This window comes from Pieris napi, chromosome 5 (genome assembly GCF_905475465.1).
Source record: "Pieris napi chromosome 5, ilPieNapi1.2, whole genome shotgun sequence".
In the NCBI taxonomy this organism is placed as follows: domain Eukaryota; kingdom Metazoa; phylum Arthropoda; class Insecta; order Lepidoptera; family Pieridae; genus Pieris; species Pieris napi.
This window is the reverse complement of record NC_062238.1, coordinates 7,566,907-7,579,222: the sequence shown is the minus strand read 5'-3', so window position 1 is coordinate 7,579,222 and position 12,316 is coordinate 7,566,907. Positions and strand designations below refer to the sequence as shown.

Genomic DNA, 12,316 nt, shown 5'->3' with positions numbered 1-12,316 from the left:
TAAAGAAAAAACTTTTTAACCGGATTAAAGTTATGTATTATTATAAATTTACCGACGTGTCGCGTGCTTTACAGCGTGCGTTGTCAAGGTGACTGAAGCACAGGTGTCTAGCACATTTAAATTCAATACACAATAACATTAAATTTACTGTTGAACAAGAGAACAACAACTGTCTGCCCTTTTTAGACATTTTAATTATACGCAAAGCAGATGGCACACAATACACAGGAAGACAACCCACACTTCACAACTGCTTTCTGTCGGTAAATGTTTGTTTCAGAGAGCCCAACGTCTTTGTGATGCTGCCCACCTTGATGAGAAACTACAGCATGTCAAACAGGTGCTACACCGAAACAAGCTGCGCATCCCCCGGCTGCATTACAAAAACAAAAACAAGACACAAACAGTTCCCCGCCAGCCAGCCTACCTGCCATATGTAAAGGGAGTTACAGATAGAATTAGCCGGATCCTAAAACGAGCTTCTATTCATACAATTTTCAAGCCACACAAGAAGATTCAGCAATTCCTAAGACCAATCAAAAGTAACATCCCGTTGCAAGATGCAGGTATATACAAACTGGATTGCGACTGTGGCCTGTCTTACATAGGGCAAACTAAACGCAATATGTCCAGCAGCATTCGGTTCGCTTCTAGTGTGCAATGTGTGTGTACTGTGGTTGTAATTGGCCCTGGCTCAGCATTATGCTGAGGAGCAAAAAGTTCCACAGCGCTGGTCATTCTGCCAGAGACCACAGCAGCTAGTTTGCGCCTCTAATAAAATAAAATAAATAATTATAATACCAAGTAGAAAAATAATAATATTAAAGATAAATATTAAAGAAGAGTGTGAGTAAATCGTGTGTAACGGTGTATAATAAATAGAAATAAATTAATAGTTAAAAATAAGAATAAACGTAAATAAGTAGATATTTGTTTGTTTTATGGGTGGATAAAAACTAAATTTTGTGGGACTTTTGTTGAATAAGTAGAAGTGTTAAGACACTAAATAAGTTTAGTGCGACTAAAATTCGACTTTAATTGAAGACACTTCAGCGGAGGAGGGATATTGTTCCAGCACTTCGTCGTGCTATATTTAAAACTCCCACGAAATGAAGCCGTCCGATGCTTGGGAATGGCCAGCTCCTGAGTGCAACTCCTGACTTTATGCTTGTTGGCATTACTACGCCAGAGGAGCTTTTTGTATAGATATTCCGGTTGTTTAGTACATACCACGTCAAATAATAAACAAGCCAAATACAATTTTTGTCGACCCCCCATTGTTAGAAAATTTAAGTTGTTCAAATAGGGGGTGACATGTGAGCGAGGTGGTATGGTGATAAAAAACCGGGCGCATGCATTTTGTACTCTCTGGATCAACCGTTGTGCTTTAGCAGTTATACAAGGCCCATACACCGGAAGAGCGTAGGTAAGTTTGGAGAGCACAATGCTTTCACAAAGTCTAATACGAAGGTCGGTACTTAAGAAAGGTCGTATATTGTATAGAACCTTGAGACGGAAAAAGCAATTACGAACTATATTTGTAACATAATCTTCGAACCTCAACTGACTATCGAATTCTACGCCCAGATTTCTTGCCATTGGTACCTGAGCTATAGGCGAAGAATTAACAAGAATTGTGGGACTTTGTCTTGCGAGATCAGACACTTGCTTCCTGGTGCCGACCATAAGAAATTTCGACTTCGTTGGACTTAAGAGGAGTGCGTTTTTATGGGACCAAACAGAAATTCGTTCCAAGTCCTCATTTATTTTTCGGATGCAGTCATTGACACAAGCCCTATCAACAGGAAGATATATTTGCAGATCATCAGCGTATAGATGGTAGTGACAATTTTGGATACATGAAGTTATGTCTGCTGAATATAAGATAAATAAGAGGGGTCCCAAAATAGACCCCTGAGGTACTCCTCTGTCGACAGGGCCCAGAGACGATGAAACACGGATCCCATCACTTCCCAAAAAACACACTCTGATATCGATGCCTGAGATAACTACTAAACCACGAAGCAGATATATAGTCAAACCCATAGTAACGAAGCAATTAGGTAAACCTATTCCATCACTCCACGCTGGTTTTCTAAAAGACGGAAGTGGTACTGCCCCGGTCGTACCTGCCCATTTGGCTGTAGCCCAAAGGTGCCTTTGTGCATGGCACTCCCACTAGGAAGGTGGTTGACTGGTTGCGCTGGTAAAATAACCACTGTTACAGATTATTTCTCCAGGGCGCGATGGGGTCGTCAGATCTCGACGACGCCAACATTCTTATCAATACATTGAAATAGATACTAATTTACGTTTTTGCTAGACAGGTCGCTATTAATTATATTATATTAAATTTGTCATAAAGTAGAATAAAAAATGGACAGGAAAAGCTTTCATATCCTAATAGTATAATGAATACTGACTATGACTGTTTGGCCTCTTGATGCCATTGCCAGATTTTATGTGCTGCGCGGAGCTGCGTGTCTTTTGTTACTTCGTATGCTAGTTCCTAATTATTTTTTTATTTTTAAAACAATGGTAAATAAATCTTACACTTTACTTTGTATCTTTAATCATGTAAAAACATTAACATTACCAATATGTACGTATACTTTAATTTGCATTTGATGTAAAGGCACAACTGTTATAACGTTTATGGCGCACATTGAAATCTTAATATATCAGTGAATCTTTTTTATTAATCTTATTATATTTGCTAATAATACATTCTTCGTATCAGCAGCATGAACAAAATCAAAGTGAGTAAAGTGGTCATCATCTACTCGATAAATGTCAACTAAATTCGGTAAGCGGGATTTTAAAATTTTGACATCACTGATGTCACAGAGCCAATCGCCTTCCCCATAGAAAATTGCAACTGGTGCTGTTATTTTTTCTACAGGATAAGACGGAGGTGCTAATGATCCATATTTTTTAAAATTTTTCAATTCATAATCGAATTGTCTAAAATCACCAGATAACGCTAATTGTGCAAAATGCTGTATTTGCTTAAATGATGAACCCGATGGAAAATGATTGTAAATCACGGGCAACTGTTCATAATTCGTTTGATTATAATTAAATCCACCGATAATAAAAATAAGATGTTGACAAATAGTAAAAGCCCACACCATATCACCGCAAAACGTCCTCTGTAATCCACGCAGAGTACGTGAATCTTGAAATATTTCAACAACTCCTAAAGCTGATGCCAGAAATACTATTTCCCTATAAAATAGCTTCAAAGTATTCATTACGGGACTTTTCATGTGTGATAACCATGCGATAGGTGCCAATGATATCATTAAGGTTATTTTTTTATTATACTCAGGCCTTAAAGAACACATAATAAAGAAAACTGTGGTGCCTTGTGAGTAGCCGATGTATATTAATGAGGATTTGTTCGTTTTTTCCAGTACAAAATCAATCATTGTTGGTACATCAATCATACCTATTTCGTGAAAACTAAAATCCCAGAATTTCTTTTCTGATGGGTCCATATAAATGTTAGTACTTGAATGCTTATTTCCTCTTGCATTACCCATCCATACATCATAGCCTAGCTGTGCTAGAAGATACGCCAGTCCACTTTCCACTCCACCAGATATCCATTCATCTGCGCTACTTAAAAGACCATGCATAAGGAAGACAACAGCACCATTTCCTGGTATCCTGAATAGTTTTATTACATATCCATCTGGCGTGATAACCTCATACACTTCCACACTATATTTATATTTTGTTATTAATTGAGTTATATTCAAATAAATATCATCGTTTATTTTCCCATCATTTCGTAATTTCTGCTCAATTATATTATTATTATTTTTTGGCAAGGTATCATGGAAGTCTTTTAAAATGTCTCGTAATGATGCTTTTTTACTTGAACTATATCTTATCTGCACAATTAAAATAAGAAATAATACTAAATTGAAACCTCTTAGTCTCACCATTGCAACGTTACTTAAGCAATTGATGACTGTAATAACAAAAATATAATGCTACAAAGTAATTTTCAATAGCGATAACGATTTTAATTTGAATAGGTACTATTTAATTTTCGTACCACCTAATTACCAATAAGAGAACAATATCAAAATTGGATTTGTTTCTTACATAACGTTATTTGTGTAATTACTAGCTGAACCGCAAACGTTGTCTTGCCATGTATATGTATATATATAGGTATACGTATTATTTCTAGACATAATTTATTTATTTCAATAAAAATAACTATCTATTATAATAAAAATAGGCGTTGATCGTAGAGGGGTGAAAATTAGGGGTTGTATGTATTTTTGTATGTTGTATCATAAAAAAATAAAAACAAAAAGTTGTCTAAAAATAAAAACAAATCTTTTGGGGTGAACACCGTTATTACTTAGGGGTTTGAAAGATATGCATAAAAAATTTCATAAGAATCAGTCGAGCTGTTTCGGAGGAGTATGGGAACGAACATTGTGACACGAGAATTTTATATATTAGAAGTAGAAACAATGCCAGCCATTAATAATTATCGAGTTAATCAGAATCACACAAATTGTACTATTTAATTTTCTGATAAAATAACCGCAAGAAGGTTTTCAGGTACTTTTTTTATTTTCTATCGGGAGCAACGACCATACAGTTTTAGCATTATGAGCATTTGATAAATTATGGTTTTTTTTGACAGTATGATTAGGTACAGTCTTCAAAATGTTACAAAATATGGTACCTTATCGCCTCCGTTATAACATGTCGAAAAAATTACAGCACTGGTTATGTTTTTTTACGGGGCGGCGATTGACTTTTTGACGTTTCCGATGCGAAAATATTAAAATATTATTACGAGCTAGGGGATCGGATAGAAAACGCCGTAGATATCTTCAAGGGTTTATTTTCAATTAAATCAACGAGAAATTTGTTTACACTTAAATCCGGAAATTACGCACAGAAATTCACTAAAAACGCAAACACATAACACTCTCACTAATTACTTTATTTACACGCACTTCACACAGTACTTTATCACTTGTCTTCACTATATTCGCACTTTATCTCTTCGGTGTTTATCACTGGAAATCGCATTATCATAAATCCCGGCTCGCTTATACATATATCCCTGGGAATAATCTTGAACGATGTTCGAGAACTCTCTAGGCGAGAGCGCTACTGATTAGCGATCGCACAATTCTAGAACGTGCGTACTCGCTATCTCTTTCGCACATTCCTCTGTCCTTGTCGTACGGCGTAAAATCTAGAAACATTGCAGCCGACCCGTCTTCGTAACAATATTGTCTAATGTGAGGCTTAAAGATTGAGTGTTTTGTCCCCTTGTGTTTCTTATCCATACATCACATCCTAGCTGCCCGAAAGGGTATCCGATCCCACTACTTATACCACCCCTTACCCAGTCATCGGAGCTGCTCAATAGCCCATGCATTAGAAGCACTGGCGATCCTTTTTCAAGAATAATAATTTATTTAATTATTATTAATTCATACTCATCAGGCGTAAGAGCTATGTGTTCTTCTACTTCTTTAAAAACAAATAATAGTAAAGTTTTGTGTAATGTATTGAAATTTGTAAACAATCCGCCATTTTCTACTTTTCTATTGGTTATAAGAGATGTGACATTCTTTTTAAAAAGTGTTTTTTTAAATTAATCGATTGTTAATAATCGTTTTTATTTATTTTTCGATTATTTCCTCATTTTTTTAATTTAAAGTTATAGAATAATCAACATTGAATTTAACCTAATTTCGTGTTGATAGATTATAGGGTTCCGAAAATTTGGAAATTATCGATACTTACTCGTTTGTATTTCTTAATTAGTCCAAGTAAGTAAATCCAAGTAGGATTTCATTGTTTGCAACATTCTGTATTAATAATTTTTTCTAGAATAAAGTGTTTAATTTAATATCCAAAAAGTACCCAAAACCGAATCAGAGCACCCCACTATCCTCGTGGTCTTGTCTTCCCTACCCCTAGAGTGTATTAAAAAAATCGGAGGCGTGGAGGAAGAAGAAAAAACAAGATAGAATGTTGTCGAAATAAAGATAATTAGAATATATGTCGCATAAATTATTATAGGAAAAAATGGTGACGTCTTTGTTATTTATATCGGGTGTTTTTTTAGAGGTATAGAACTTTAAATTGCAATAAAACAACGATGGATTTTATTGGACACATGTTTTTTTTTATTTGAAAGATAATCTTGTGGCATTACATTTTAAATAAGAGAGTTGTTAAAAAAATGTAGTCGCTATACAGTAGATTTTCACTTAAATGATGTGTGTTGTAATTTGGATCTTACTGAAAACTCAATCCAGGGTTGGACTTAAAATGTAGAAAATCTCTTTATTGTAACTGTAGTGTATACTTTAATTGCATGGACTTGACTATACATTTAGTAAATTTATCAAGAAAGGCTATATCCAAAGCCATAGCACACCTAATATTATATTAAAAAAATAGGATACAAGGAAGAAAATTTACTTTTTTGAGTATAGTATCTAGTATCTCGAACAATACTTTAAACGTTTATTAGTATAGCGTAATTGCCAGTACGATAAAATATTTGTATTTGTGTTCTGCAAATAACGTTAAATAACTACTATTATGGTATCAAAGATAATATTATTTATACCCATAACAATAATCACTAAAAGCCATACGTACATTCTTAAATAATTAATTAAATAGAACCTGATCCATTGGTCCGGGACTTAGCTCCCTTTTTTACCTATTAGACTATATATTTGCATCAGAGTTCGTGCAAATTATTTTCGCCTGACGTATATTTTTTGGCACATTGGTCAACAATATCGTTTGCGTTACGATATTTAATAAAATAAGGACTCCAAAAGGTTATTTAAAAATTTCATGAATTCCCGTTTCCATTTTGCTTCCTCATAATAAATAGCAGAATATTATGAAGTCTGAATTTAAAATCAGAACCAAGTTCGCTTCTGTGTTGATGTTATACTACATCAAAGTGGATTCCGTTTTCCTGCAACCAGACAACGACTTAGCTCACAATAAGAGTTATATTGATGTTTCTTCCTACATTAGTAATCAGACTTTAATTATATTGTATTATAGTGCATAACTTTTTATACTCTGTAAGTAGTTGAGCTTTAGAATTGAGTAGTGTAGTTTGTCAATAGCTTGTAACATTATTTACTATTTTACGCTCACTTTACTTAATGACCACTAAACTTATACTGTGATTTTTGAGAAGTAGGAAATACATATAAAGAGTTTTTTTAAAGTAGTATATATAAAAGATGGCTCCTAAAAAGCGTTATGATGTAAAATACCATTAAAAATTCATTAATACCACTAATAATATCTTGGCGATTAATTTCTTAAAGTACTGTTTTTTATCGAAATAATTAACTATTACGTGTTAATTTGTTAACCTAACCTTGAAGTTTGTTTACGTATTCACAGGCAATAATAGGCATCGGACGCCATCTTGCGTTTTGGCGGGTTCTGGAAATTATGAATGAAAAAAAAAAAGCCATTACTTAACACGATTAACAATTGGTGCAGGTTCTGTAGTCACTGATATATAATCAGAAATGTTTTTTTTAAATCATGTCATTATAAGGCTCGATAGGGCCGCCACACAAAAAGTATCACGCTATTTAGAACGAGACTATTACCCAAGCATAGTATAATAAGAATAGATAAATAAATAAGTTTGTATCGTTTTCATTTCAATGTTCACGTCTCTAGAACTGCACAATTTAAATACATATTGCTTTTATACCTTCTAGACAATTAACCTACAATAGGCCGCATTCGTACTGAAGAAGTTCTCACTTCTCCTCCACAATTAGGCGCCAAAATTCAAATAGCAATTCATATATATATATTTCCCGTATATAAATAAATTATTACACCTATATTTTTGAATAGATTTGATATTCTTGTAATTTTTTTCTTGTAGTTTTATGAACTATTTTATATGAAAAACCCACAGTAAAGGTTAGGTTTTCCTATTTAAAAAGTTTGAAATGTCATAACTCATAAGAGTTAAAAGACTATCTAAACTGCCTACCTTAAATCCTCTGACATATAAAACAATGAATTATGGTATTGCTATGTGGAATTCCACCTCTCGTAACCTCAGATAACACAATGTGGCATTTAATAAGGTATTTAGACATAAGGCTGGCCTAGTGGCTAGGCGCACGATTCTCATCTCTGGGACCGTGAGTGCGTTCATCATTAATGAATTCTTCATTCAAATTCAAAAATCTTTTAATCATTGTACATTGTACACTTATGATCGTCAAAAAAAATAAATGTATATGCCATTTAGTGCCAGTTCTTAAGTCAAAAGCGTAGAACGGAAGAGAAGAACTGGCAATAAACTCTCCGCCACTCTTTTTAATTGCCATGTTTTTTTAACACAACGTTTGTAAGGAGCTGCAACCATTACACCATGTTCCATGACATCTTAAGTAATCAATAATAATAATAATAATAATAATTAAGCCTCATTTATTCCTTGTAAAATTTACAAAATAAAATTTACAAAAAGTTACAAAATATACACACACAGACAAAATACATACATATAAATATATACATACATACATCATATATATATATATATATATATTCTGTTTTTTCAAGGACCTCTTATTGAGTATAGGCCTCCTCCAATTGACTCCATCTCTCTCTGTTTTGAGCATTTTTCTCCCAATCCTCTCCACCAACTTTCTTAAGCTCGTCGGCCCATCGTGCAAGAGGGCGACCACGCTTTCTTTTTCCTGGTGGCCCTTTCCACTTTGTTACCCTTTTTGTCCATCTGCCATTATTCATTCGAGCGGTATGGCCCCATTTCCACTTAAGTTTTTTGAAATAGGACAGTGCATCAATAACCTTTGTTTTGTTTCTTATTTGTGTACTTCTGATCTTGTCCTTCAGTTTTAAATTGAGTATACTGCGTTCCTCGTTGACAAGTTGTTATTTTTCTATTTGTGTTCGAGTCATATATCCATGATTGGCGACCGTAAGACATGGCAATATACACGTGTCTAATACTTTCTTTTTTAGGTATATTGGTATCTCTGCCTTCAGTACTTCTTTGTATCCCCAGAATTTGTTCCATGACATCCTAGTTCTCCAATAACAAACAAACTCACCAATAAAAGTAATCAATAATAATAACATAAATTAAAAACAAAGACTTGTCCTCATCAGCAGGAGGCATGTTGAAATAGGAGGACGCACTTACATTCTCATGGGAACAACACGCAAACACATAGTCGAAATAACTAACATCACCGCATACACGAATTCAAGTACGACCAGTCATCAAAAATAGCACCCGTTCACGAGGATGACGCATGGCCAGTCATCGGCCCCCTCGCCATATTTCACTCGCCATTTTCATTTCTCGCCCATTCTATGACAACGAACAAACTATGACATGTGAGGCAATTAGTGCAAAAGCTGTTTGCACAAGTTTTTTTTTACTTTTAATTTTTTTATATATTAGGTCCTAACATTTCGTACTGGCCACTTTAATCACGATGTTCTCCTCTTTGGTAAGGAATTCCAAATTCAAATTTGTACAGCTATTTACTCATTTATTTGTGTTTCGATATCCGTCATTCATTTGTTTTTTTCTGTTTGCATGACTCATTTTACCAAATGGATAACTTAAAGTATCGCATTATTTACGAGTACGAGTTCCGCCGTGGCACTAGTGCTGCGGAAACGACTCGAAGGGTGAATGATGTGTATGGCGGTCATGTTGCAAAAGAAAACACAGTTCGTTTCAACGTTTTAGTTCTGGAAATTTCGACCTGCAGAACAAGCCCGTGGACGGCCTGAGACTTAAGTTGATGGGGCAGTCCAAATCGCTTTCACAAATTTTATTGATTCCCGTCCGACTGGTTTTTTTTAGTAAAGGGACCAATGAACTACCTATGAGATGGCAAAAGTGCATAGAAAACAATGGTTCATACTTTGAATTAGGTTAACCTATTCCATCAAATCACGCCGATTTTCTGTTAGAGTGATACTGCCCCAAGGATGCCTGCCCATTTGGTTGAAGTCCGAAAGCAACAGCATGGCACTCCCACTAGGAAGGAGGTTGACTGATTGCGTTGGTAAAATATACACTATCACAGGTTATTTCACCAGGTTGCAATAGGGCCGCCAGATCCTGACGACGCCAACATTCTTATCAATAAATTTAAATAGATTCTAATTTATGTTTTTGCTAGATTCGCTATCGTCGCTATAGTTATATTGTCATTAATAGAATAGAATAAAAAATGTACTGAATGAATGAATTATTATTTTAATGTCATAAAGTAGGATAAAAGATGGACTGGACGAAAAGCTTTCGTATCTTAATGGTCCCCATATTATGAATACTGACTATGACTTTTGGCCTCTTGATGCCAATGCCAGATTTGATGTGCTGCGCGGAGCTGTTACTTCGTTGTCTAGTTCCTTATTAACTTTTTTTTTAAACAATGTTAAATAAATCTTACACTTCACTTCATATATTTATTGATTTAAAAACATTAACATTAAAACATTAAATCTGAATATATCAGTGAATCTTTTTTATTAATCTTAAAATATTTGCTAATAATAAATTTTTCGTATCAGCAGCATAAATAAAATCAAAGTGAGAAAAGTGGTCATCCTCTACTCGGTAAAATTCAACTAAATTCGGTAAGCGAGATTTTAAAATTTGGGCATCACTGACGTCAGAGAGCCAATCGCCTTCCCCATAGAATATTGCAACTGGTGCTGTTATTTTTTCTACAGGATAAGACGGAGGTGTTAATGATCCATATTTTTCAATATTTTTCACTTTATAATCAAATTGTCTAAAATCACCAGATAACACTAATTGTGCAAAATGCTGTATTTGCTTAAATGATGAACCCGATGGAAAATGATTGTAAATCACGGGCAACTGTTCATAATTTGTTTGATTATAATTAAATCCACCGATAATAAAAATAAGATGTTGACAAATAGTAAAAGCCCACTCTTCATCTCCGCAAAACGTCCCCTGTAACCCACGCAGAACACGTGAATCTTGAAATACTTCAACAACTCCTAAAGATGATGCCAGAAATACTAATTCCCCATAAAATAGCTTTAAAGTTTTAACGGGACTTTTCATGTGTGATAACCATGCGATAGGTGACAATGATATCATTAAGGTTATTTTTTTATTATACTCGGGCCTTAAAGAACACATAATAAAGAAAGCTGTGGTGCCTTGTGAGTGGCCGATGTATATTAATGAAGATTTGTTCGTTTTTTCCAGTACAAAATCAATCATTGTTGGTACATCTATCATACCTATTTCATGGAAACTAAAATCCCAGAATTTCTTTTCTGATGGGTCCATATAAATGTTAGATCTTGAATGCTTATTTCCTCTTGCATTACCCATCCATACATCATAGCCCAGCTGTGCTAGAAGATACGCCAGTCCGCTTTCCACTCCACCGGATATCCAGTCATCTGCACTACTTATTATACCATGCATAAGGAAGACAATAGCACCATTTCCTGGTATCCTGAATATTTTTATTATATATCCATCTGGCGTGATAACCTCATACACTTCCACGCAATATTTATATTTTGTTATCAATTGAGTTATATTCAAATAAATATCATCGTTTATTTTCCCATCATTTCGTAATTTCTGCTCAATTATATTATTATTATTTTTTGGCAAGGTATCATGGAAGTCTTTTAAAATGTCTCGTAATGATGCTTTTTTACTTGAACTATATCTTATCTGCACAATTAAAATAAGAAATAATACTAAATTGAAACCTCTTAGTCTCACCATTGCAACGTTACTTAAGCAATTGATGACTGTTATAACAAAAATATAATGCTACGAAGTAATTTTCAATAGCGATAACGATTTTTATTTGAATAGGTGCTATTTAATTTTCGTACCACCTAATTACCAATAAGAGAACAATATCGAAATTGGGTTTGTTTCTTACATGACGTTACTTGTGTAATTACTAGCTGACCCGACATATATACGTATTATTTCTAGGCATCATTTTTTTTATTTCAATAAAAAGAACTATCTACTATAATAAAAAATAGGCGTTGATCGTACAGAGGTGAAAATTAGGGGTTGTATGTTTTTGAAGTTATACTTCATTAAGCGCGTTATGAAAAATCGATGAGAGTGAATTTTCACGATGCACGCGCACCTGTGACACAAAATTGTTAGTGTGATATAGCGTGCGCGAGCGAGATAGGATAAGACAATCTACAAGTAAAAAGAAATAGAATATGCGTGAAGTTCGCAAAT

The 12,316-nt window shown here is 34.3% G+C and overlaps 2 protein-coding genes across 2 annotated transcripts; both read right to left on the bottom strand.

The window, feature by feature from the left end:
- Window positions 1-2,470: 2,470 nt before the first annotated feature.
- Window positions 2,471-3,960, bottom strand: LOC125049736 (lipase 3-like). The gene is made up of 2 exons (XM_047649174.1): window positions 3,542-3,960; window positions 2,471-3,205 (listed from the first exon to the last, which is right to left on the bottom strand). The coding sequence occupies exons 1-2, from the start codon at window positions 3,951-3,953 to the stop codon at window positions 2,682-2,684; spliced, it is 936 nt and encodes a 311-aa protein (XP_047505130.1). The 5' UTR covers window positions 3,954-3,960; the 3' UTR covers window positions 2,471-2,681.
- A 6,570-nt stretch (window positions 3,961-10,530) lies between these two features.
- Window positions 10,531-12,033, bottom strand: LOC125049714 (lipase 1-like). Its single transcript, XM_047649137.1, has 3 exons — window positions 12,007-12,033; window positions 11,072-11,683; window positions 10,531-10,936 (listed from the first exon to the last, which is right to left on the bottom strand). The coding sequence occupies exons 1-3, from the start codon at window positions 12,031-12,033 to the stop codon at window positions 10,565-10,567; spliced, it is 1,011 nt and encodes a 336-aa protein (XP_047505093.1). The 3' UTR covers window positions 10,531-10,564.
- Between the last annotated feature and the right edge of the window lie 283 nt (window positions 12,034-12,316).